This window comes from Fundulus heteroclitus, chromosome 22 (assembly GCF_011125445.2).
Source record: "Fundulus heteroclitus isolate FHET01 chromosome 22, MU-UCD_Fhet_4.1, whole genome shotgun sequence".
NCBI lineage: Eukaryota > Metazoa > Chordata > Actinopteri > Cyprinodontiformes > Fundulidae > Fundulus > Fundulus heteroclitus.
Genome location: NC_046382.1, coordinates 7,357,109 through 7,384,720, shown reverse-complemented (window position 1 = coordinate 7,384,720; position 27,612 = coordinate 7,357,109). Strand labels below are relative to the sequence as shown.

The following is a 27,612-nucleotide window of genomic DNA, read 5'->3' as shown; positions in this document are numbered from 1 at the left end:
ATTGGTTGAAGACTAATGTTTATAAAACTGCTCTATCCAATCTGACTGAGCTTGAGCTACTTTACAAAGACAAGAACCTACATTTTTATTAGCAACTAAACTGAAAAACAATCCCTCATGTCTACTTCTAAATTAAAAATGAACTGCTTTGTGTTGGTGTGTCACCTAAAATCCCACAACGATGCTTAAAGGTCTGTAGTTGTACCTTGATAAAACGTAAACAAATTCGTAGGGTACAGATACTTTTGCAAGGCACTGCACTTTATTGAACTATTGGAGAAATGTGTTGAAGATAGACTACTAACAGACCGTTTTCTTAAAAAAGATCCACTGCCTTAGAGTAGCAGCAGCTGGCAGCGTTGACTTCCTGAGCTTTTCCCATAAATGCCTTACCTTAATGGTATTTAAGAGGAGAATTACCTCTAATTTAAACCCCTCCGTTCTCCTGCCACCGTTTCTTTCTTCCTCTGAACGGATAAAACTCCCGACAGAGGCGGGAAGTCGGACGCTGGATGTAAAGTGAACATTTTGTGTCGGTAGATATGTGCCACACAAGCCATGAGGCCATGATTGTCTTTGTGTGACGCGCTGAATGATAATTAAATATGCCACTTTCTGCTTCACTGATTCATTTCCTGCACAGTTTCGGAGCCCAGATGAATACATTTTTCTGCGCAGAATGGTTTGATTGTGTCCAGTTTGGCCTCATTACCAGGCCACAGGGGCTTGTTGTGGGGGGAGGGCAGAGGCCGCAGGGGGGGTGATGCACCCCAGAGAGACATTGTGCTTAACACCACTAAATACCTCAGACACCACATTGTTTTCTGCACATCTCAACAGCTAGTTTCCTCGTTCAGAGCGCCGACTTACAGGGCGGGTTTATTTTTAAGCAGGCGGGGAGCTCAGTGAGAACCTAATGAAAGACACAGCAGTCCTGCAGAGTTGTTGGTCATAAAGACCCTTTTGGTTAACAAGGCATCGCTTCACTGTCTCTCCCCGTTGATGGCTGCGAAATGCTCGATCCGTCCGGGGTTTTCTCTGAGCTGCTGTAACCGTAGATCACCCTATCTGCGCTGGACGGCGTCCAGGCGGCGAGCCTCCTTACCCTAACCCTAACCCTGCCCTGCCCCGACGCCAGGCCTCCTCGGCGCGAGGATCTTCGTTTGAGAGGAACGCCTCTTTGGGTGGCTGTGACAGGGGGGAATTAGGCGAGAGATGCGGGCCCACTTGCCCTGCGTAGGGGCTTATCTTGGGCTAAGCTGAAGGGACTAATAGCAAAGCCTGCCTTCGCTCCAGCCGGTCTGAGGGCACAGGGAGCCATCTGTCCACTCTGTGGATCACTGGAAAAAACAAAGGGAGCAAACACTGAGCACAGACCTCCAACTAAAAAAGGCCAGTCATTTCAGAGATACCACGACCAAAAGAAGAGGAGCAAGAATTTCTCTTACACAAGGTCAGTTTGTACAAATGGTTGGCCTTCAGAAGTCGTGGGGGGGCAGCTTTTCTCGTTAGAATAGCTGCTAACTATGGTACCGCTGGAGTTTAGGCAGAGGGAAACTTGAAGGTATTGCTTCTGCACATCTAATGGATGCCAGACAATGCGAGGCTTTGTTTTAACGCGCTACCCCTGACTCCTATTAGGCTGAGATATGATGAGCGGCTTGTTCTTTTTTCCTCCACTCCTCTCCTTGATTTTCTTTTGTTATTCAAACTCTTTCCCCCGCAGACATCTTTGAATTTACACCTAAAACCCAACTTGTGATGCGCCTCGGTTATTCTAACCTTTATGCTGCGCGCTCTGCATCGCCTCATGATATGTGCAGGCTCAAAAAGGCTATAAATAGTCACCACTCCAGATATTCACGCCGTAATCTCTCTCGCCGGGCAGTTTGGACATTTTTTTGCTGCGATAGCGGCAGACGTTTTATTAAATATAGAATGCGCCTTGACTGAAGTGACGGCATCTTTAACACCGAGTGTAACGAAATATGTAACGAAGCGTAACACACAGCGGCATTATTACATTGTTCAAAATGAGACATTCTTTGCTTTAGCCTTAGATTTTGAATTCATAGTCGACTGAAATCCCTCCAGTAATCCACTTAGACATTGTTCCCCCGTTTCCCTCCAGGATTAAGGCCCCGTGTGTGTGTGCGTGTTTTAATTGTCTGAGGCACACTTCTGTCTGTCAGCGTTCACAGAGCAGATTTTCCCCCTAGATGATCTCTTATTTCTTTTATATATTCGTGTAAACTCCTCGGTTGCCGTTGTGCACCGGGGTTTTGTTCAGAAGTCTTGAGCGCTGCCTTGCTGGAGGTGACAGAAATAGGTCAAAAGGGTCTTAGCATTAACTAAACAAATCCAGGCCTGTAGGATTAGAGAGAGAGAGAGAGAGAGACGCCGGCGTTTGTTTGATGTAGTCATTGTAACGATGCACAGAGAGGAGAACGCTGTGGAGGTTTGCAGGAACATGTCAGTCTTATTTCTGTTTTGTTTTCCCTCGTTGTTGTTGGATAAGGTGCTTCTTTGACTGAGAAATTGTTTCAGTCAACAACCCTGTTAATTGTTTGTGTGGGTTGATCTGGACACATCTCAGATGATTGTCTCTAACTGGACTGTGTCACCGGTGGTAGGACTGAGGTAAATCTATGATTGTTTCCTTCTACGCGCTGAAAAGTGACAGAAAGTTCACTACGGAGCGCCTGTGAGGATGGTTTGAGGAAATAAGTTTAAATCATTTGCTCTAAAGACACTTGTCTTTTACTAAAACCCTGTTTTGTTGCCTTTTAACTCTTAATAAAGCCATTGTTTTAGCTTAGAAGCTATTAATTACATGACAGAGGCAAGATAAACATCATCATTTGAAATAAAATTAGTTCCTGTGGGATGTATACATGCATTAATCACATACATTTTGACCTTCAGAACTGAGCGATGTATTGTGTATTTTCTACAGTAGCCGTCAGCAAACGGCTGGACGTGCCACAAAGGCCCACTTGCACTGCAGACATACAGTATGATGCAAACACAAAAAACAAGTGCAACAGAAAAATGCTGCAATCACAGAAAGTAGACAGAAGTTAAAATAATAAAGGCTGCTAAATAAAATACTAAAATGGAAAACCTTCAGTCATTCGCCCGTTCATTCACAGGCGGATGCTACATTGTAACCCAGGTTAGATTACCCTGGGGTAACCTTGCCTGCCAGCTGAATTCTCGCGGTATTTGTGCGTTCACAAATCCATCTTGTCCTGCCTCAACCGTCGGAGAACTGACCCAGCATGGGTTGGCCAATCACGTGGCAGCATTGAGGTTTAAGGCGGGACATACCAGCTGCTGAGCCCACAGCCGTAGCAACATAAACATGGCAGCAGAGCAGGACGCACGCGTAGCTGCTATCACATCTGTTTTGTCAGAATCCACGATTCTCACTATCCAAATCAGCCTGCCCTGACCTGCTTTTCACTTGATGCTGCGATTGGCTAAAACCAACCTTTGGCCCTTTCCGTGAACAGATTTGATGCGAACAGTTGATACATGTCAATTTGACTTGCCATACATTGGTGGCAGCGGATCCTCTGACCACCGCCAGCAGGCAAAGTGTCTTGCCCAAGGACACAACAACCGAGGTAGTCAAAGCTGTGGTTTGAACCAGCAACCCATCAGTAACAGGAAAAACTCCCTAACTCCTTACGCCACCGTCACCCTTTGTTAAACAACGGCAAGTTTAAAAAAAAAGCTGCAAACTCTCACTGAAAAACAGAAATGTGTCAGAACTGGGGAGTTGACCAGTGACATGGGACCAGAGCCGTTTTATTTGCTGCTGGGTTCCCTCCGCATGTTTCCTTCAGTTTCTGCTCAGCCTGATTTTGGTTCCACCTGCTTGTGAGTCCTTCTCTCACCAAAAGCTTTACCACTGAGAACAAGTCAGCCCCACAGGATGGTGCTGCCGCCACCATACACAACTTTATTCTTGGGTTTGAAAGCCTCAGCTTGATGCCTCCAATACAATTTTGAACATGAGTGTAATGGTGAGCTTAAATATATTAAATTAATATCTGACAAGTCATTGTCAGAGAAGTGTACTTAAGGTTATAGTGGATGATCTTTGTTTGGCCTCGAGTTCTGTGATATATCACATAATCCTTGTTAGCTTGCTGTTGCTGGCTGCGCATGAGCACTTCTAGCGTATGTATCTGGTTAGCTTAGCGGTTAGCTTAGCGGCTAGCTTAGCGGTTAGCTTCGGTGTTAGCCGTTCTCTGTTGTTCCACTGCTCTCTACTTTAAACATGGCTGAGGGTCACAGAAAGCAAACTGTCTGCCAGGTTTATGAGAAGAAGAGGAAGGCCTAATAAGATTATTTAAAAGTAGTATCAATTGAAGAAAAAAGAAGGATTTAAAAATGTATTTTAATCAGTTGTATGTCAAGTATCACTTATGCCTTTTTCACAAATAAGTGGAAGAATCTTTATTGGCATATCAACAATCAAACTCTTCTTACACTTATTGACCAGATTTTAGCCTGTTTCCACTGGGTAAAATCAACCAATCCTGACCTACACAGGAAAATAGAACCCATCACACAATATACCAGCGCCCTGTTTATAAAATACAAGGATTCAAATTGTGTTTATTTTTTTATTTTATTTTTTTGGTCTTGAAGGCACAGAATGAGGCTTAATGTATCAGTTGTTGCTACTCCACTGTGGAAAACACACGTCGGTGTGGACGATGACTCTGGTGCTCATGAGCCGTAGTGGTTACAGGTTTTTCCCCCTGAAAACCCCAAACACTTAATTTCATCTGAAGGGGTCAGTGTGGGTCAGTCCACTGAAACCTGGACACAGTGGGTGACTGAGATGGATGATCGCGGACACATGGAAACTGGATTTGGAGCGGACTGAGCTGGCCGACATTCAGCTTCTGGAACGACTTTCCCCTCAAAACGCCGTCCTCAACTCAAACCTGCCGAGGAAAGTGGTCAATTATCCGTCTGAAATTGAGCCAGGCGTCTTTTGACAGCTACAAAATACTTGTGTTCAAGGTTCAGCTTACTAAGAGACATTACACCAAATATTTACTCTAATGCATGTAGTATATGTTGGAGCCTGTGTGTGTATCTTTGATCTGATGTGGATAAAAATATATTTGTTCCCAAATCTTGTTTTCTGAAACAATTAAGGTTGTTTGTTGTATTTAAATTTATGCCCTACAAAAAGCAATTAAATTAAACATTTAAAAGCAACCTCAAAGCCTGCTTTAATGACTAGCTGCTGATGAGTCTGACCCCAAACTCCAGTTCTGCTGGAAACATAAACTACTCATATTTCTCTTAGTCTGGCTGGGACAAAGAAATGTTATTGGTATTTATCTGTTTTTGTGAATATTACACATTTTGCAATAAGGGTCCTGGAATATCACATTAAGGGCGTTAGAAGTAGGTTAGAAGCTAAAAGTAAAATTGATGATTACCCAGAGACTTGGACTGAAAACCTGCCTAAAACTGCTTTTTAACAGAGTTATGCAAACATTCACCTTCGTAAAAATCAGCGGTGTGTCAATACCAACGTCAAGTACTTGTTCTCGTACTTATAAAAGCAACCAGATACTCTGAACCGATACCAATCTTTGCTTTGTGCTGTGAAGAGGGGCAAAAAAGGTGCCTTTTAACATAAAAATTTGATAAAGCAAGACTACAAATGACACATAATTCAGAGTTTGCTGCGGCACAACTAAGTACTCCAGAAACGTAGTTTTTACCGAATTCATCGTCCCTGATGATCAGTGGTTTTCAGTGGTAAATTATATTGCTATGTGTGATTTATAAGTCCCAATTTATTAAGTACTCAGCACCGGTAGCTACTTGGAATTGGCAAGAATCTGAAGTCAAGTACTCGTACTGGTACGCGGTCTAGAAAGAAACTGGTATCGGGACACCCCTTAGTAAAAATATACCATCTTGCCACGTTTGAGCTGAGTAAGGACCCAAATGCAGACACGACGGTAGGTGCCGGATTGTAACGTTGAAATCAAAATCAAACAGCTGACAGCAGGCATAAGGAACAGACCATGAGAAAGAACGGCAGAGAAACCAGGCGGAGTAACAGGGAGCATGAAGTTAACGGAGGAAACGATGAGTAACGAGAACCAGGGCGTTAAAAAGGGACAGAAACAGGAGAGAGCATTCAGGTGGAGAGGAGGAACAGCTCATGCTAAAAGTCAGAGGAGCTGAGAGGCATCTAACTGAAATACTACTAAATGGTTAAAGAATAAACACATAACCTAAGCAACAAGTATATAAACTAAAATGGCAACAACTAGAAAATAGAATCAGGAAAAAAAAGCTGAAACAAAAAGAAACACCTAATTTTGTTTATTATGATCTGATCTATCTCTCAGCTTGAGGGCAAATCATGTCCGCCAGAAAATGCGTCATTATTGCTTTTAAGTGCAATCAGGATTACTGCAGCCTCGCTGGAAACACCTCCCAGCAGCCGGCCAACAACACGTCGTCTCCTCCTCCAGACGAGCTTCAGAACATCTGCGTGGAGACTTTAAGGCAATGTTCGGCGAAAACCCAGACGCTCTCTTCCTAAAATAACTCCTCCGACCGCCCAGATTAGTTGGTTTATTAGCCGCGCGTCGTCATTCGTCAGCGGCCGAAGAAAGACTTCTCAGAGCCTGGATAATCTCATAAACACTGTGACCTTGGTCCATCACAGAGCTGCGGCTGTATCTCTGTCTGCTACGGTCCAATCAGCTGCCCGGCCCGTACCGCATCGTCATTCGTCGTTTGTCCCACAAACGCAAAGAATTGGACACGCCGCAGCAACAGAGTGGACTCTGTGGCGCTCAGAGGCGAGTCACACTCCAATCACTTGATCGTCAGGCCTTCCTTTGTGTCTCGTCTTCCCCCCAGGGAGTCACACAACTTTTATTTAGCTGGAACCAAAGGCACGTGACGATTGCACCGTGTGATAGGCCTACGCCCTCCATCCCATCCTGCTCAGAGCAATATGATCAGAAGACAAACAGCAGCAATCCATAAATCTCCTCAGACACCATCAGGCCCCCGATAAACTCTCCAAAGACTCCTTTAAACAGGATGCCAGCATCTGCTGAAACCAGGGATTGAGCTTCTCTTACGTTGCTCTGCAGCGCTGTCAAAAGTAAACACACCCCATGAACCTTTCTGCTGTCTGTGAAGCAGTTTATCCTCATATCATTTGATGAACAAGCACAAAGGACATCATTATAGCAGACAAAATAAGATTTTATCTCCTTCCTGCTCCATTTTGCTCATGGGAAATGTGTGACAGAAAGTGGCTGTTTTTTTGTGATTTTTTTTACCGCGGAGCAATAAATAAATCTGAATCTGAATTATCAAGAGGACCAACGATAGTTTGTTACAAATTAAATGAAACACAGTGTGCGGATTTGAGTTCTGGTGCCCTGAATGGATGCAGATGGCTGAGACTTTTACACATCTGTCCCTCCCAGCTTTACACGTAGAACATTTTTAACCTCTTCTTTAGTTTCAGAACAGCTCAAACTCATCTGTAGGCAGTGATTTAACAAGCCTTGCTACAGATCTTCATTTGGGTTCATTAAATCCGTACTTTGACTAGGCCACTGGAACGCATCACCCTCCTTTCATTGTAGCTCTGGTTTCCTGTTCACTGACTTGTCGAAGGACTGGGATGAACCTCCATCCCAGTCTTTGGTCTTCTGCAGCCTCCAGTTGTTGTTTTCTTCCAGGATTGTCCTAAACTTAGCCCCGTCAACTCTGATCAGCCGCTAAATGCAAAGCAATCCCACGGCATGACGCTGCCACCACCAGGTTTCACTGCCAGGATGTTGTGTTCAGGGTGATTTCTTCCACGTTTAGAACCTTAAAAGTTGGTTTCATCTGAGTAGAGCACCTCCTTCCTGTCCATAATATCCGTGGTTCCCACCCAGGTCCTCAGGGACCCTGGCCCGCATATTTTAGGCGTCTCCTTGCTGCCACACTCCTGACTTTTAAACTTTAAGCTTCTGCAGCACCCGATGTCTGCAGAGGCGGTCCTGTGATCATTTGAAGCAGGTGAACTGGAACAGAGACACATCATGCTGGACAGGGGTCCCTGAGGACCAGGGTTAGAAATGACTTCTCTACATGACTGAAAATAGAAATTCCTATGGCTTGGGTACGACTATGGAGTTCTTCTTCATAAAGACCAGATTTGTGGAAGGCTTAGTTGTCCTGCAGGCGCGTTATCTAACCTGAGCTGTGGGTCTTTGCAGCTCCTCCAGAGTTACCATGGGCCTCTTTGTTGCTTCTCTGATGAATGCGGTCCTTGCCCAGTTACTTCAGGTGGAGGGCCCTGGTTTTTCAGGTTTTATATTCAAAATATGATGAATTGAGCTCCTTGATGTCTCCAGAGCTCAGGATTTTATTTTCTAACCTCGTCTAGCTTTAAACGTTTCTCCCGGACCAGTCTGCTGGGTTCCTGGGTCTTCATGATGCTTTTTGTTCACTCATGTTCTCTGAAACACATCTCAGGCCTTCACAGAACATCTGGATTCATACAGAAATTAAACTAATAATAATAATAATAATAATAATGCATTTTATTTGTAGGAGCCTTTCTCAGCAATCAAGGTCACCTTACAGAATCAACAATAAAACACTCAGTCCAATAAACATTGAATCAACAAAGAGCAGGAATAAAATAAAAAAGAACAGGAGAAAGGATGGGATACTTACAATTAAATTAAATTTAAAAATCATAAAGAGTACGCCCGCACAAGCGCCCGAGTTTCATTGATTGGAAATCCATAAAAGTAGAGCACACATCCTGATTACCCTCATTCTGTGTATTAGTGTATTATTTTTATACATTTATCAGGTATTTATACTGTATGTTGGGGATATTTTGCCAAACAAAAGTTGCAAAACTGTTTCACATTGTGTGAAACACAGACAATAAATTCCCTTCTGTTAAGTTCGACTCATGCGCGACCCAAACCTCAGCGATTGTTGACTAAAGACCAAGCTCACCAAAGCGCTGAACACAGATAAAACGGCGCCTTTGGAAATCGTTCCTGGTCGTGGCTGGTTTCCTCCTCAATTTTACACATCATTTCCTGCACAAGCCTCTCCCAACACCAGGCCCGTCTTTCTGTTTGCAGAGCATCTATCCTAAAGATCTGAAACCAGGGAGGATGTCCGACAAGGAAGAAACGGCCCTGGACGGCGGTCTGAACGTCACGCTGACGCTGAGGCTGCTGATGCACGGGAAGGTAACGTTTTCCTCTAACGACCCATCTGGCTGGAGCTCATTCCCAAATAATCAACTCCTGTCGTACGAGCGAGAGTCGCCATTGCCTCTTGTTCACTCCTTCCTGTCTTTTTTTCCTCACAGGAAGTGGGGAGCATAATTGGAAAGGTACATTTCATTTACAGGAATCTTCTTTTTTAGTTGTTGACTCTTTGCATTTGCCTCATGACACCCATTTTTGTTATTTTTTAAATCTGCATGTTTTCAGAAAGGAGAAACGGTAAAGAAGATGAGGGAGGAGGTGAGTATTCACTGTCGCCTGCTGCAACCTATCCAGGCCTGTTAGTCGGAACGAAATAAAGACAAAATAACCATCGGCCCGGCTTTGCAGAGCGGCGCCCGCATCAACATATCTGAGGGATCGTCTCCTGAGAGGATAGTGACGATCACAGGACCCACGGAGGGAATCTTCAGAGCTTTCTCCATGATTGCACAGAAGTTTGAGGAGGTACGGAAAACAGATTCATGAGCGATTCTTTGCTTCTCTGCTTCTCAGTGGTTTTCTGGTCTATGGTTATTGAATTTAAACCTCAAGAACACAAAAAAACACACTTTTCTCATTGTTTATTTAAATATATGCCCACTCAAAAGTTTGGGGTCCCTTGGAAAACACAGCCTAGACTAGGGGTTGCCATGCTTTTCAGCCGGCGGCCCCAAAATAATAGCGACTGGCGACCCCCTTTAGGTTCGGGGGGGGGGGGGGGGGGGATTTCCTCAGAAAACCTCAACAAAGTAGAAGGCTGAAGTCTGTAAGGATGTAACTGCTGCAAATTCAGGATTTTTGTCCTTTACAAATTATTGTTTCAAGTCCAATCAAGTTTCAAGTATCTATAGTCTTGTATTTCTAATCTAGTCAATGTCTTGACTTTGTCTTCTATTTGTTTTGTGACTCATTTGATCAATAAAATGTGAGTTTTTGTTGGAAAAAACGTGACATTCTTTTGGGTGACTCCAAACCTTAGAGCAGTAATGTATGAAAACTGCGTTTGTGAAACTAAGTAAGATTGATTTCAGAGCTCGATGCAGTCGTTGGCCTTCGTCTGTCTCTCGCGGTGCTGCGGAGGAGTTTGGGCTTCACACAGATGTTTCCATATTTGATTCCTAAAATACGTGTATTAGACGCACAGGATTCAACTTGGTGTCCCTCTTTGTTCTGAACAAAGACATTTTTAATACGTGAGGAAACAGAAGGTTTTAAATGTAGGTATATATATATATGTGCATGGTCTCTACAAAAGAGGCAGACGTGGTTGGACTGGTGCTCTGTATAGCCGCACCAGAACTTCCTGTCGTAAATCCATCTTTTTAATTCTGTTGCGTAGTTTTGTGCACCTGAGGTTCAGTGTTTTTAGAACCAGGTAGAGGCAGTAAATATCTGTGAAATACCTGGATGCGATTGAGCGTGTGGGCATCAATGTGCATCGCTGGCTTTTTAAAAAGAAACCTTCGTAAAAACAGGAATAACTGAAAAGGACACGTCAAACCGGGCTGGGGTCCTGTAAACACAACAGAGGGGAAAAAACAAAACAAAAAAACGGTGGTGTATTTCTGAATTCTCCCGCAGGACATCACCGCCGCCATGACAAACAGCAACGTGACAAGCAAGCCACCTGTGACACTTCGTCTGGTTTTCCCAGGGAGCCAGTGCGGCTCGCTCATCGGCAAAGGAGGCTCCAAGATCAAGGAGATCAGAGAGGTAAGGGCTCTCTTCCCTCTTTCTTTTCCTGCAGGAAGTTGTTTCTCTGCACCCAAGCAGGAATAATTATACAACAAAAAAAAAAAAAACCTTCTCCAGGGCAGCCTACCAAGCAGAAACCCAAACACTCTTCTGTTTGTCTCTGCTTTAAACCGTGAGTGTGTGCACTGCTTATGGAGATCCCGTTCATAAGGCCTGTGTGGATCAGCTTTGTTTGAATACTCCGTCTGAATGGACAATATTTGCGAGCGCCTCTTCAAATATTGGAGCATCATAGCCTTTTAGCCTGCAGCCGCTCCCTGCAGGTCACAGTGCATCGGGGGGGGGGGGGGGGGGCTTCAGACTGCATGTCAGTGTGTTATTTTCAGCAATAACCAGCCTTTGTCTCCCTTGTTTTTTCTTTCCACAGACCACAGGCGCCCAGGTTCAGGTGGCAGGAGACATGCTGCCGGACTCCACGGAGAGGGCCGTCACCATCTCCGGCACTCCGCAGGCCATCACTCAGTGCGTGAGGCACATCTGCTCCGTCATGCTGGAGGTGAGCGCCGCCGGAGAGACGGCCGCTCCTCCGCCCGCAGCGGCTGTCCGGGTGCAGCGTGCTGCTCCTGTTCAGGACCGGGTTTAAGCTCTGCAAGCCTGCAAGGGTTTTGGTTATCAAGCTGTGTCAGATACTAAAATGTCTAACGTGTTCAGTGCTGTGCAAAAGTTTTAAACCAGTGTGTTCTTGTTTAAAGCAAAAAAGATCAACAAACCCAGACGCAGGCCCTAACAGATGCATCATGCTGCAGTTCATGATCTGTTGCATGCTAAGATTTAGCTAACAGCTTTAAGAGTCACCTTGCAAAAGTATTCACCCCCCTAAACCGTTTGCATGTTGTGTCTAATTGTTTTTGGGCTTTTATGATTGACCAAGACAGAGTAGGTCTTAATTATTGATTGTATAGTGAAGGACTGGGGGCCTGCACCCCGCCACCCCCCCCCCCCCCCCCCCACCCACGCTGCACGGGTCAGAGGGTTAAAAGACAATGAATGGAGGGATTATAGCGGTTTATGGTTTCCAGAAGGACATCTTGGTACAGCCCCCCTTTACTTTGTTTCTCCTAAATAAAATTCAGTCAAACAAAAATGTCAGAAGTCCCGTGAGTAGAGAACAGCCAGAGTCCACTTTCGGGTATGTCGAATTCAACGTAAATGCAGCTTTTCTGTGAAGACCCCAGAGGTTCCTTAGAGAACATCGGAGGACCGACAGTGTAATTCCCCCTCAAGTCGAAATCACGAAACCAAGTCGTTCTTAAAGTTACGGGCTTTAATCACACAAGGAGCGTGATAGTGTGCCGTGAGAACTGTTTGATATACAGACAGAAAGCAAATAAAAACAAATTATTTCAGTGTAAAGACATCAAAGAAACAACGCGACCATACATACATGACGCAACAGAATTTTGTCACGTTACATCTTTACGGTCAAACAAAGATAACAGTAACAAACATAAATGTACCTCATTGGCCGCTTTCCCTTGAGAGAAAAATAAAAATCTTCTGTCCTTCAATGCACTATGCACCTTATCCAGTCTTCTTTTATTATTATTGCACAGTCTTAGCCAGAGGAATCAACGAGGTGTCTGCCTGCTAGCTTGGTCCATAATGTTCTTAATGAACAGGTAGCAACACCCAAAAACAAGTTAACACCCCGTCAACACGCGGCAGCAAACTTTGGTCCCCCCCCTTAATTAAGACATGTTCCCCCATATCAAAACAAACAATATACATGAAATACACGAAATTAAGACTTTAATATGAAACTATTTTTTATAGAAATGTATGTATTTATGAACTCTATATTTTTAACCTAATATTTATTAATCTATTATTTATTTATTTATTTATTCTGACTTTGATGGCAGCTACAGACAGCATCGTGAAGACCGACGCAGCAGATGGATCAGGGGAAAAAGATGTAGAGAAGTCTGAAGTCACTGTCAGAAAATGCTAAATGTGTTGCAAACCTAGCAGGACATGAGCAATGCTAGCTCTGGGGAAGCTGCAGAGCTCAACAGTTCAGGGTAGAACATGCTTAGAAAACACTTGGTTGTGCCCTCAGAGAATCTGGCCAAAATGAAAAAGTAGCAAGAAACAAAAAAAACTTGAGTGAAAGCAACCATGTGGAAGGAGGTGCTCTGGTCAGATTAAAATTAAAATGTAATTTTATATTCTGTATGCAATACAACAATTGTCAAAAATCCAAATGTTCATCATGGTGGTGGAAACATCAGGCTGTGGGGATGCTGGTCAGAGTTTATGGGAGGTAGGATGGAGCTAAATGGAGGTGATACAGGAAGAAAAGCTGTCAGAGGCTGCAGAAGACGGGGGGTGGAGGTTCACCTTCCAGCAGGACGACAGCAACAGTGTTACATTTAGAGCACTCTGGGCCATAAAAATTAAGAAAAACATCCTTCAGTGGGCTACAAACGGCCTGCAGGCCGCGCTTTGGACGCCCCTGGTTTAGAGCAATGCCTTTTTTATGTGTCAGAAGAGCCTACTGTAGTTTCTGGACTATAAGGCACACTTAAAATCCTTAAATTATCTCAAAAATGTATGGTGTGACTCATGGTTAGAGAAATACGGTAATTAAAGTCCAGAACTCAATCAGCTGTAACTACAGGTAAAGGCGGCTCTCCTGAGTTCTGACTCTGGGGGATTAAACAAAAAATCACGCCACACTATTAAGCTGTTTGTTTGAGAAACGTTTTTTTAAAAATGACAACTTACTCTAACAATTGTGCTCTACATTGAATTTATCTATATCATAAAATCCCAATAAGCTACACTTAAGTTTGTGAAAAGTGGTGCCAATACTATTGTGAGGCCAGAACTGAGACTTGACTTAAATAAATGGGAACAAATGACGTGGTTATGACACGAGTAACAAAGTTCTTGGATAACTGAGTGACAGTGAGTCAAGAAGTAGCTGAAGACCAAAACTTTGTGAGACCTTTAGAGAAGCAGAAAACACGCTGATGGCGATTTACTCTGCAAGGTTAGAAGAAAGTCTGACTCCCTGAGAGCAGAACCTGCAGACCTGGAGGCTTTTCCGCAGCGCTGTGAAATAACAAGCTCTGACCTTTTAACACAGGTGCTTGGCTAATGTCACGCGGGAAAGAAAGCACGCCCCTTTCAGTTTCCAATGTTTCGCTTTGCACACGTTTCTGAACTATTAAGCTCAGGTTTACAGAAACACTCCTGCCACGCTGTCGTCACTTACTGAACACAAAGAGCAGAAACGGAGCAACTCTGTGGGGAAAAACCAGGATTCAGTGGCAGCTCAGTGGTTCTGGTCTCTATTTGTTTCTGCGTCTGGGATCGTTGTCCCGTTGATGACCCGGTATGATCTCTTTGGTCGACTGCTGGGTGCCGCGGCTTCAAAACAAGCCCAAACCACCATAACTCTGCCTCCTAAAGCCTCTGTCCTTCATTCAGATTCACTTTTGCACCAAATGCAAGTCTAGTTCTCATTAAAAAGCCTTTTTCTCCTGGAGGCCGTATTAGTCTTCTTTAAATCATCCCGTCGTTAGCCCCTAACACTTAACATGCTAGCTGTGGAGGTTTAATACAATCAGAGTTTTTTTTTTTTTTAGTCGTTTCTGTGATTACTGTATGGTTCAACCTTGGGGAGGGGGGGGGTTATCTGGGACGTCCACTCCTCTCCTGGGAAGATAAGCGGACGTTTTAAAGCTTTTCCAGTTGAGAATAATGGTTCTCTCTGCAGACTGGTGGATTTTAAATTGTTCAGACGCCGTCCTCAGGAATCCTCCCAGATTGATGAGCGGACAGCTGCTTCTCTGAGGTCGTTGCTGCTAAAAACCGCTGGTTCTATAGCGGTTCCCACGCTGGCTGCTCCTTTATAGTATTTGGAGCAGGGAAGGTGTACTTTGTTTTTTCTCAGGGTTTTTCCCATTTGGGCTCCGCGTTTGTTCTGTAAACCATGGCTGTGGGGAATCTGTTGTTTTTTCTGCGCTTGAGGTTTGATTTAAATGAATTTCTAGCAGATCATCATCATTTGGTACCCAGAACTGAAAGGGGCGTACTTTCTTTTTACACCGACTGTGAGCGCATTCCACTGGTAGCCGGTTTGCATTCATAATAAGTCACTACGCGTGGTTTCAGTAACTCCTTGCCTCTTTGTTTTCCTACTTAGTATTTGTTGCAGAATCTTCTGTTAATGTATTCCCGCTGCATCAGGCTCAGCGCCGGGCCTGGATTTAAAGTTTGGGCCTCATTCCTAATTATGGGGTCTGCTCACAGCTTCCTTTTGCTTCAGGGTCTCATGTACCTTTCACCGCAGATGTATGGGGCATAAAAATGCTGATTGAGTGCTGGAAAGCAGTGCATAAAACGCACCAGTGCCAGCTGTGGGGGGGTGCATAATGTTTTTCTCCCTCTTTGGTTTGCATGGCCGCGCCTCCAGTCTCCACCGAAAGGAGCCACCATCCCTTACCGGCCCAAGGTCCTCCCCGTCGGAGCTCACGCCGTGCTGGCCCCACAGCACTCTGCACAAGTAAGTGGTCAGGAAGGAGCAACCCGGCTGGGCTTTGACAAATCTGAAAAATAAAGGAAATCCAGCCGCTGAATCCCACCGATCATCATCCACTAGAGGGACTCGTTTGTGAGAACAAACTGCTCTCAGCTAATGTGAACAGAGAGGCTGTAAAGGAAGGATGTTAAGGAGGCTGAAGCCAGAAAATAATGCGGCAAAACTCTAAATATGTGACTTTTACACTCTTTAGACTCTTTTCTTACAGGCTGCTGTTTACATTTCGTCACACAGCAGACCCAAATGTATTTTATTTGGATTTTTATGCGACAGACCAACAGAAAGTGGTGCCTAATTGTGAAGGGGAAGGAAAATGATTATTGTGTTTCTTTGCATAGTAATCTGAAAAGTGTGGCATACACTTGCATTACACCCTCTCTACTTTATTACCCCTAAACAAAGTCCAGTTTTAAAATAGAGAGCGTTAGAGAACAAGGAGCACCTTGAAGACCAAGGAACCCATTAGAGCATTAATCAGACGAGCAGGTAAAACGTCCACGGTAGCTCTGGAGGAGCTGCAGAGCTCCACATTTGGAGTTGGAGAATCTAGAAATGTTCTCCACAAATCTGGCCCTTAGGAAGGAATGGCCAGAAGAAAGAAACTGTCCAATGAAAGCTTTATGAAGTCCAGCTTTTACTCTGCCACCAGCCAGGGAGGGAACACAGCAGAGATGTAGAAGGTGCTCTGGTCAGAGGAGAGCACATCTGCATGCGACCGTCGCGCTGTGGGGATGCTTCTCTCCAGCAGGGATTTTGGAGATTAAAGGGATAAAGCTGGACTGCTGCAAATGACAAGTATGCATTCACCTTCCAGAAGGAAAACTGCCTCAAACATACAGGCAGAGCTCCAACGTAAAGGTTCAGATTAAAGCACGTCCTGGTCTATGTGCCTGTGCAGATTCTCAGAGATCCGGGTCATAGCAACAGAAAACAGGCGTAAATCTGAGACGCATCGACTTGCAGGCTGCAGTGAGAGCCACCAGCATTGACCAAAGACTCCTGGATAGATGTGGAAACGTCTTTAGGAAGAACTGCCTCTGATTTAAGCCTCTCTGAATGACCTAGTCAAAGTCCAGACATAAATCCAACTGGGAATTGGACTGAGCTCGAGCTGTTATAGAAAGAAGAATGGTCAAAGATTTCCGTTTATAGACGAGCAAAGCTGGTGGAGACGTGGCCACAAACAGCTGTGGCTGTAACTGGAGCAGCGCCACACGACCCAGAGGGGGTTGAATACAAAACATACCCAGTTTCTCCGGATTTGTAAGAAAGCAGCGTAGTATCCCTTCCCTCTCCGGTTCATAATTATGCACCATCTGGATTCAGCCTGTCGCATAACATCCCATCAGAAGACGCAGGGGCGCGTGCTAGAGAGACAGGAAATGTGCAGAACTTCAGGCAGAGCGAGACCTGAAGGACGGCCTAAAGTTCACCGCCATCGACTGGCCGGCAAGCTGCTTGTCCTGAATTTTGGCTCCGTGCGCTCTGACCTATCAGACATCTGTTTATGTTATTGGATTTCAAGCCACAGTCAAAGGGGGCCAAAAAAAAAAAAAAAAGCCAGCAGATGACATTTAGATGAAACTCCATCAGATCCATACACATTAGAGCCAGAGAAAAGTGGAAGGGAATGGATTTTGCCCCATGCGCCCGGGTTTATACCTCAGACTGTTGTTTGTATTTCATGCGGCGTGTGACAACCTCTCCTGTCTCGTTCCCTTTCAGGCGTTTGCCATCCCGGGACAGTACGCGTTCGCACACCAAGATGTAAGTACGCCCATCCGAGCGAGCCACACCCGTCCTAACGATCTACTCCTGCCCGCTCCTTCCAAGCGCACCGACACGCCCCCCCTTTCTGTGCCCCCCCCCCCCCCCCCCCCCCCCCCAGCTCTGCAGAGAGGAGCCTTCAGTAACCCTGATCTGTTGACTATCACTAACACTAACCCACAGCAAATCATTGATTTGAAATGGAAATGATCTCATTTGATCCGTTGTAGCGCAGGGATGTGACTGTTTTCTGCATGCTTTCTGAGGCAGACCGATCTCTCTCTCTCTCTCACACTGACACCGTCTGTGCACTGCAAGAACGGAACTAAAAACAAGTCAAATTTTCTTGAAGTTAGTGCATTTATCCTTAAATTTTAGCAGGTAAATAAGATGATCTGCCAATGGAGTGAGTATTTTCACCCCTAAAATAAGATAATTAGATATACTGCATTTGAAATAAGATGATAGAGATGAGTTGTTCCTATTTTAAAGGCATACTATGCAACATTTTTCAGTTAATTAATGTGTTTCATACCGTTTTGGATGATTAAATGAGTCATTTCAGGTCGAACAAAGGTTTTCTCGGCCGCCCTGGGGGTCTGTGGGGGAAATACCGTACTTGCAATTGCAGGAGCTCTCGGCCCGCACAGAAGTCTCGCTTTACGGAGAGAACTCCATGTGTTTTTGCCCTGCCATTCACTATATGCACGCGCGAAAGCAACAACAAAGAACCGCGCGTTAACGTCAAATAAACATGCAAGCATATCAAGTTTTTATTATTATTATTATTATTATTATTTTTTATTTATTTATTTATTTAGTCATTGTTTGTACTGCCGTTTTTTCGACTTTTCGTTGCGTTCGCCTGTCTGCTAAGCTCAAAACAACCGCGCCTGGCTTGACGGAGGAACCAGAACAGCTGAGCATCTTTACGACAGTGCACTTTTACTTTCGCCCTCTGGGGGGAGCCTCGCTGGAAAATCAACCCCGGTTGCGTCACACCTCAACCCGCCTCAAAGCCAACGCTGATTGGACGTTCGTTTGGTGAATGGCTCCAAATTTTCTTTAACGGAGAGTAGCCAGACTGATCTGCGAGTGAAACCTTGAAAGCTCGCGAGATCAGGATGGTCTCACGAGGCTAGCATAGTATACCTTTAAATGTAAAAATCTCATTCCATTGGCAAAGTATCTTATTTACCTGCTAAAATCAAGGATAAATGCACCAATTTCAAGAAGATTTGACTTATTTTTAGTTTTGTTTTTGCAGTGTGATGTTTGTGAACTTCAGATTGTAGTTTTCAGCTCCTCTGAAATAATCCACTTTGATCGGTTAGCTCTAACTTCCTTCCTACCCTGCAGTTGACCAAGCTTCACCAGTTGGCTATGCAGCATATCCCCCTCCCTTCCCTTGGGCAGAGCAACCCTACCTTTCCTGGTACGTACCCACGGCTCCCTGGGGAAGTCCATCTATCCCTCTTGTCTTCACTCCTCTTGGAAATCACACCGTCATTACACCGCTGTCACTTCAGCGAGGATCAAGGATGTCTCCATTCCCTCAGAGTTTACAGACTCTCACAGGTTTTTTTTTTTTTTTTTTTTAAATCTTTGTAGGTGGCGGCTTTTCTACCAGTGCTAGCTTTACTGCAGATGAAAGGAAAAGGGGAACGCAGGCAGCCAGTTTAAAGGTTAAGCCACCAAAGTAGAGTTTGATCAATAATCTTGAAAGTTAGCCGCTGAGATGTTAAGACTCTGAAAAGGAATATGATGCAGACAGACTAAAAAATGTGGAGAGGAAAATGTGGAAAATTACCAGAATATTTACAGTTAAGTAAATATGTCTCACTATTTCTCATTTCCTCCCAAATTTTGAGCCCATTCACCCAGTTATTCCTCCTTCCAAAAAACTCCTTTACCCCCCCACCCACAACATTTCTCCTCTGAATCTAACATCATCTCGGCCACATCGTCCCCCTCCTCAGTCGTCCCGAACTCATTTATTCTGCCCCCACTAACCACAAACATTGCATTGCGTCACAGGTGCTTCCCAATTAATAAGAATGTGATTGGAATTGGAATTTATTTCATCAATTCAAGTAACACAAAACGTGAAACTCAAATTATACTGATGAAATACACAGAGGGATATTATTATGACGATAAAAGGTCATTGGTAAGGAAGCTTGGTGTTGCCAGAGCCCGCTATGCAAGCAATGGAAAATTGAGTGGAGGGAAAAAGTGTGCAGCCTTGAGAGGATAGAGGAACAGAGTTTTGCTGGATTAAATTTCCAGCAAATAGACTCGCGCACTGCCAGGATTTCTTTTCCAGCTACTCAGTTATCCCAACACACAGGATCAAGTTAACATCTCGAATGCTCGGCTCTTCCTCAGACAGTCACACCTGGCACAGCGCCATCGTAAGCCAAGAAGGGAGACCTGCTGTGGGGCAGCCTTTAGGACGTACACTAGCTCAATCGCTTATTGCTGTTTCTGGGGAGTTGTAGTTTTACATATTTTTATTGCAACATCACATTTCTGCATTTAAAATTCCCCTTTCTATTGATCTTAAACTACATTTGGAGTTTTAATTAGCTGTTAGCCATTCTCGTTAAAGGTGCATAGGGCAAGTCTTAAAGATAAATATTATTTACACTGACGTATAAATTTTTTTTCCCTCTAATTACCGCAGCTGCCTCTATAGGCTGGATTAATCAGTTTATGAGAGAGTGACAGGTTCTCGTTGATCTGGCTACTTTGTTGAGTCTCCGCTGTAATCTGTGAATTAGCAAGAGAACACGGGCAAACTTGAATATTTATAGTTTTCTTGCCTCAGAAGACATTACGCCTCTAAAATAAAAGAGCTGTGCAGTCTCAGCAGCATATAAGATGCTTTTCCCTCTTCGTGCTCAACACTGGTGTCATTTCAACTTGTCGCCACAGGGGGCAGACGTCTGCAGAACTCCTGGAATTTACGCTATGCTCCTTTAAAACGAGCTGAATCAAATGCTTAAATTATAACCACTCTGTGTGTAATAATTAGTTTGAGTTTCACCTTTTGAACCGAATGCCTGAAATAAACCACCTTTTCCACGAGGTTCTGTTAAACTGCGAAGCACCTGCACATTGCAGCTTTTTGATGTCTCAGGCAGGGCTTATGTGATAGCCATCCTCAACTTATAAGCTAGATTTATAAAACTGCAGCAGGATTAAGGATGAGCTCTCCGTGTTTTGATGTATTTATGCCCAAACCTTTCTTTCTTCTTTATTTTCTCCATTCGAATGCTTGTTTAAGCTACATAACGGTAACAAACCAGCTAAAGTCATGTTGATGTTTCATGTCATGACTGTGCAAACCTCCAGCACGGTGCTGTTATTAGCGTTTCTTTTCCTACTTCGCAGGATTGGATGCTTCTGCACCCACGAGCACACAGGAGCTGGCGATACCTAATGATGTAAGTGCTCCACTGTTTGTGCTCCAACACCAACACGCTGCATCCTCAGTTCATTACAGGTTTCTAGGAATTTATGATGGGAAATGCACACATCTGAGCAACACAATGTAATATAAGTTTATTCACCTTTTTTTCTTGGCTGATAAATATTACATTATAAATTCAGCCGCTGCTTTGTCATAGCAGAGTTGTTGGCAGTTTCGCTGAATATTGCTACAGTCGGCAGAAGTTCAGCCCAAAAATGCCGGTACTGTCCGCCCAGCATGGCCAGGAACGTCAGATTCATTTTAGGCTCTTTTTCCAGGGTAGAATAATCACACAGCTGACAGCTACAGATATTTATAAAAGGATTTTGGTGCACAGAAATGAATTTATTTAGTATTTCCTCTGATCCACGCACTGTCAAAATAACACAATGCAAATGTATTAATTCATTCACCACTGCTAACATTTGGTTCAATATCTCTTGCGAGTTGCACATTTTCACAGTCATCAACAACTTATGGTCTCATTCTGGATTGAAAATGGAAGTGTTTATTTAAACTGGTTGGTTTCCTGTTCCACACCCATCGTTTTTGTGTCGTACATAAACTTTCAATCAGAACGATTAGTGTTAGACTGCTTGTCTAATAAAGTAACAGTTGTTAATGTTAGTTCAGGATGATTGTCCTGTTAGAATAGTGATTGATGAGTCGCCTTACATTATTTTATTACTGTATATGGACATTATCAGTATCATAAATCTGCCAAGATTCAGTTACAATAGTAAAATAACATATTTTTTCCATTTATTAAAGAAACAGGGATTATGTATATTTTTCAGAATTAAACATAATCATTTTGTTCATTCACGTCTACGGGTAAGTTTACTAAATAACAAATTCGAAAGCTCAAATTATTATCTAATCAGATTAATTCAGTTCAATTCAGTTTTATTTATATAGCACTAATTCACAACATGTCATCTCAAGGCTCTTTCTAAAGTAAAATTCAATCAAGTCAAAAGGTTTCCTCTCTAAGGAAACCCAGCAGGTTGCATCAAGTCTCTCCAAGCAGCATTCACTCCTCCTGAAAGAGCGTAGAGCCACAGTGGACAGTCGTCTGCATTGTTGATGGCTTTGCAGCAATCCCTCATACTGAGCATGCATGAAGCGACAGTGGAGAGGAAAACTCCCCTTTAACAGGGAGGAGAACCTAAAGCAGAACCAAAGCTTTGAAGCTTTAAATTTTACCTGCATAAAAAGCGTTTGAAGAAAGTGTTTCTAATGAAGAGTTCTTACGTCCAATGTGGGTTTGGGTGAAAAACCGAAAAGATGTTGTGATGTTGCAAAAAGAAAAAAATTGTTCTAAAGACGATTGCTTTGTGACTTCATTGGACAAAACTAATAAAGTGTGTAATTCAGCCAAACCCTTAATGGCAGCTCATTCTGCTGGAGATCTTTTTTTGGTTTGGTTTTCTGCCTTCCTCAGAACTGAGGTGCTCACATTCGGGGGGAGGAGACGTTGGGAGGGCCTGATTAGCCAATCAGAGCTGGACCTCAGACTTCTTAAATTTTAAAAACTATTCTTTATTTTCATGTGTCCTACAATGACATATCAGGCACACCACATGGAGAAGCTGCCTGTGTGTGCCAGGGTGGGTTTGCTCTACAAAAAGGATATCTGGAGACGGTCTTCTAAGTGCTTGATTGACTTTATTAAATGAAGATTACAGAAAAAAACAGTAAAGGCCAGGAAAAGATGTTGCTGCCAAAAGCAGAAATGGGTTCCAGTGTTTTTCCTTTAGCGTGATTTTAAACTAGAGGCAAGAGTGCAAAACATTTTATCTGCAATGACTGCAGATAAAATACAATCTCCAGGCTGAATCTGTTTCACATTCAAGGGTTAAAACAGGAAATCCTCCTACTGAACGAAAAGGCAATACTCCCTTCAGACGTTAAAACATTAATCACCATAAAAAGTTAAATGATTACGGATTGTTTTAAAAGCTTTTCTAAATCAGTGAAGGAAAATCATTTGTGAAGGAAAAGTTTTGACATGTATTCAGGAAGCAAATCCTCTGAGCAGAATGTTTCGGCTCCTGCTGGTGGAAGGTGGGATATGGGGGGTTTGGGATCATTATGTCTAACTTTCAACCTGATTTAAGGTGTAGTTGAATAAATTTGAGGTTCCCCTTCCTTCAGTGGACCATCCGCTTTGTGCAACGTGCCCAACAGCATAATGCTGCCACCGCTGTGCTTGACTTTACATTTAAAGGTCTCACTGTAGCTCCTCCAAACATGCTAAAACTCGTCTACTGGAGGTATTTGGTGTGTCTGTGTGGGCAGCCGGAACATCTCACCATTGTCCATTAAAGCTTTCTTTACTGCACACAGTGACAATGGTCTTCCAGCATATTTCCATGTATGATAGGCCCGAGTTCTGGTGGCTGTTCCAGGACATCAAATTTCATTTCATAGGATGGGACAAACCAGGCTAGCCTTAAGCTGAGTGGCCTCCCCGAAGCACCAATCTCACCTCTATTAAATATTTGTGCACTAAAATATAGTTTTCAGGCAGAAAATCAACACAAGTTAAACCAATTTCCTTCATTGCTGCCAATTCGGTCAAGAATAGGTCAAATACTGTTCCAGAAGCTTCTAGCTAGCTAATAAAAGTGTCTTTGAGGTGCAGTCTGATAACTCACTTGACATTTAGCTAAATATCAAAGGGGATGTTTGATCCATATGTATAATTATGACACTGTTTGGATGAAAAAAAAATAAACCTCAATAATTTCAAACCTGTGTGTCCAGTTCTTCAGGGTCAATGGAGTTGAAGGATTGTATAATTAGTCCACACTGGAAAAAAGGACAAAATAAATGTTGACATTCATGTTGACGCGTTGTCATGTTTATGCTACAGGCAGCCACCAACCAAAGCCTTCAAAAAAAGGGAAGACCACTCACGCCTGATCAAGCCCTTAAAAAGTTCCTCTTTTAGCTTTCTGCTTGATGAAATGCAAAAAACAACAAAGTGCGAGTCTGACCGTTTTTTTCCTGGCTGGACCGCTGTCTCGTTGTTACCAGGCAACCAACTGAGATTCGCCAAAGAGTCAAGCAAGTAACCTTTCCCTAAAATTGTGAATTGTCAGTCAACACCACGCATTGAATCAACAGGAAAGATTTGACACGGTTATTACCGAGTTTCACAGGTGCTGGTTGGTAGACAGAGCACGGCGCTTTACTCCATTTACAGACCTTCATATTAAAACGTTTCTTCAGAAATTCAATGAGCACTGTGGCCAAAATGGAGAGAGCGGCCTGAGATTAAAAAAACAGTCTTCTACTGCTGTGATACCTCCGGGTCGTTATCAAATCCCACCTCATTTCATGGACATAAACTGACACGAGTACATTTTAAGGTATTACTATAGCAGAGGCAGGGTTCAGAGAGGACAGAAAGGAAATCGTTGTTTTGCTGTTGCTCCGGCAGCTCCTTCTATCTTCTGCTGTCAGATCTAATTCCTGGACAGCGCTGAAATATGAGCTCTTTTGTTATTTACATGCGTTCAATCTTCTCCCTCCAGTTTATTGGCTGCATAATTGGACGACAAGGCAGCAAGATCAATGAGATTCGGCAGGTCTCTGGAGCTCACATCAAAATTGCCAGCGCCACTGATGGCTCAGCCATGCGCCAAGTCACGATCAGCGGCTCGCCGGCCAGCATCGGCGTGGCCCAGTACCTCATCAACGCCAGGTGAGACATTACGCAGGGCGGCCACGTCCTGCGGTGCTTCACATTGCAGCCTGATGATAAGACATCCAAACAGCGCGCTGCTGTAAAGGGCAGATTTGTTGTGTTCTCTGGGTGAGGCTGGATTTGTTCCAGCTCACTGCTCCGTTCTCTTGACTGCATTAAAATCCTCATTCTCGCTGCTTTCCTTCTCACACATTCTGTGTTTGATTTTTCTGTTTTCTCCTTCTTCTCATCCCTTCTCTTCTTCTCCCCCCCCCACCCATTTTGTTATTTTATTTTATTAACTCCCCTTCCTTCTTTTAACTCCTCGACCTCCAGCTTAGAGATGGCTAAATACACCATGCAGGTTGCATCCTCCGCGTCCCCCGTTGACCTCAACATGAGCTTCTCTCAGACTGTCCCCACCGTCTCATCTGCTGCAAACTCCATGGCCGTCCTGGCGTCCACCAACCCAGCCTCCTCTACCATTAACGTCCACTCCCCCTCCGCCTTACAGGGAATCCAGGGCCAGCACTACGCCCTCCCTGTTTCCAGCCTGTTTGGCATGAAAACCCTCCCTGTCCTGACCGTCCACCCAGGAGCAGCGTCCGGCCTGTCTCAGGGGTTAGCCACCTACACTGCTAAAATGGCGAGCTCTGGAGGAAAAAAATCTGAGCGGCAGAAGTTTTCTCCTTATTGACGCTGCCTCGCCAAGTCTACGGGGCCAGTCAGAAATTTACATACACTTTTTTTAGGGTCAAGTTATACTTACAGCGTCTAATAGACAAAGAAATCACAAGTGATGTTTGCTTAAATGTCTGGATATTTGGGAAGTCATTTTATCAGAAAGGGTAAAGTTTGTTCAATTTAGCTGGTTTTCTGCCACCTATCTGGCTTTTAAAGTTGTCCACAAATTTTCAAAGGGTTTGAGGTCAGGGCTGTTTCAGAGGCTTGCATGTTGGCTTAAAGTTAGCTTAATGTTAGCTTCAAATTAGCTTCATGTTAGCTTCATATTAGCTTAATGTTAGCTTAACATTAGCTGAATGTTAGCTTCTTCTTAGCTTTACATTAGCTTAATGTTAGCTTCACATTAGCTAAATGTTAGCTTCATGTTACTTCATGTTAGCTTCACATTAGCTTCATGTTAGCTTAACGTTAGCTTCACGTTAGCTTCATGTTAGCTTAATGCTAGCATGTTTATCCATTCAAACGTATGTATGACTGGGATCAATGCCCTTTTGAAACACCCGGTTCAGGTTGCATCTGTCTTGTCCAGTTGATAAGTGGTCCTCTTCCTTCACTGTGCAATGCACCAGTTTAACTGGCACCATAAACAGCCCCAAAGCAAGATGCTGCTTTATTTGCGGGCAACAGTGGCACAGGAGCTAAGGAGTTAGATCCCATGCCCTGGCTGTCTAAGTCGTTGTATCTCTAGGCAAAGGCACTTCACCAGCATTGCCTGCTGCTGGTGGTCAGAGGGCCCGGTGGCACTGACGTATGATAGCCTCGCTTCTGTCGGTCTGCCCCAGGGCAGCTGTGGCTACAATGTAGCTCACCACTGTCAGTGTGTGAATGACTGCATGTTGGGGTTCTCAGGACTTGATAAAGCGCTATACAAGTACAGATCATTTATACTTGACAATTAATCCTCTTTTTTAATTTAAAATCCTTAAGTCCACCAAAACATGTAGCTGACATAATTGTGGTCAAACAGCCCAATCTTTAGCTCTTCTGCTACTAAAACTTTCCACCAGATTAGGTTGTGCATGGTAGAAATTTCAGATTTGCTTGAAAGTGTAAATCTTTCAGTCCATGTTGTTGACAGTGACACCAGTGGATTGTCGCTTGCTTATGATTGGCTGGCTTTGGGGTTGTTATTAAGACTCCTGACCACATGGATCTCAAGCTGTTGTAGAACTACCACAGTTGGTACTTGGCCTTCCCTCAGGGCAAATACTGGAGGCAAATTAGCCTCACTTTAGAGCTCATCAGTCCAGTCAGTCAAGATGATAAGTATTTAAAGAATAATCCCTTTTATGTCAAACAGATACTCTAAGTGCACTAGACAAGGATTGTAATAAACCTCTTCTGAAGTCAGGATCTATTAATAACTACAAACCCAACTTAGCCTGTCCTAATTGTGGGAAAACACAATAACCATGGTAACTACTATTAGCGACACAAGTAAACAGAATCATGTCTCTGGAGTTTCAGAAAACACAAAAACTCATGTTTGTGAGTAGAGATTGTGCAGTACTGTGTGTGTAGGAGATTTATTAGGTTAGAGAGTGCCACAAGTGTGAATGACCTGTCATCTGCTGCAGCTACAGATAAGTTTTAATCAAATAGCTGCCATACGTGGATTTAAAGACACGGTTGGTGAGAACTTCATCTTCTCTATTTGGAAAAGCATATTCAAATAGACATCCTGTTTATTTGTCCAACTTAGAGCTTTATGATGCAAACTGTCATGTCTAATGAAAGGCTAGTTGTTCTCAACCTTTTTTTTTATTTTTTTAAACAAGGACCTCACTAAGACTAAGCTTACAAAGAACCATCATACCAAACACCCATCCAAACTGGTTTTTAATGTGCGATACAAGCCAACCTCGAGCTTCTGAAAAGTTCTTCCTCAAACCTCAATCCTGCTGAGATCAATAACTCGAATCCAAGAAATTCAAAGGAACTCTGCCAATTCCTGCAAAACCTGGACATTGACGTTAAACCAAATATTAGTCGGAGTGTTTATGTACATTTCAGCTTGTATGTATAATTTTGACTGATCGATAAATTCAAACCTATATTCCCAGTTTCCTGTTCTTAAAATGTATCAAGATTATTTATTGTGTCATCATTGCACCCTGCAAGAAAACCCAAAAAGGGTTCAGATAGATAATTAAAAAGCTCAAATTAACATGAGCTTGGTGCCGACCATGGGTGTATGTAACCTTCTGACCAGCCCTGTCCTCAATGTACCTCCCTGATAAGACTTTATTAACAGATGGCAGATATTTTAATATTAGCACGTAGGCTTGAAAACAGCGTGGACCAGGGTGACAGATATTCTTCAGGT

At 43.6% G+C, this 27,612-nt stretch overlaps 1 protein-coding gene across 2 annotated transcripts; it reads left to right on the top strand.

Moving 5' to 3' along the window:
* The first annotated feature begins 849 nt into the window (after window positions 1-849).
* zgc:110045 (uncharacterized protein LOC664755 homolog) lies at window positions 850-27,406 on the top strand. Of its 2 annotated transcripts, XM_036125899.1 has the most exons (14): window positions 850-1,434; window positions 1,545-1,564; window positions 9,171-9,281; window positions 9,404-9,427; window positions 9,528-9,560; window positions 9,651-9,767; window positions 10,884-11,015; window positions 11,425-11,553; window positions 15,481-15,570; window positions 17,332-17,373; window positions 18,733-18,808; window positions 20,770-20,822; window positions 24,391-24,560; window positions 24,879-27,406. In XM_036125899.1, the coding sequence occupies exons 3-14, from the start codon at window positions 9,204-9,206 to the stop codon at window positions 25,237-25,239; spliced, it is 1,305 nt and encodes a 434-aa protein (XP_035981792.1). In that variant the 5' UTR covers window positions 850-1,434; window positions 1,545-1,564; window positions 9,171-9,203; the 3' UTR covers window positions 25,240-27,406. The 2 variants fall into 2 exon arrangements, with proteins under 2 accessions (XP_035981792.1, XP_012708491.1); XM_012853037.3 differs by lacking the exon at window positions 1,545-1,564 and having other exon boundaries at window positions 850-1,453.
* The last annotated feature ends 206 nt before the right edge of the window (window positions 27,407-27,612 follow it).

Excerpts from the sequence above, each read along its gene's own strand:
- zgc:110045 (XM_036125899.1), top strand. The coding sequence starts at position 9,204 with ATGTCCGACAAGGAAGAAACGGCCCTGGACGGCGGTCTGAACGTCACG. Across the intron at positions 9,428-9,527 it reads TGGGGAGCATAATTGGAAAG|AAAGGAGAAACGGTAAAGAA; the intron begins GTACATTTCATT and ends GCATGTTTTCAG. Across the intron at positions 11,016-11,424 it reads AGATCAAGGAGATCAGAGAG|ACCACAGGCGCCCAGGTTCA; the intron begins GTAAGGGCTCTC and ends TTCTTTCCACAG.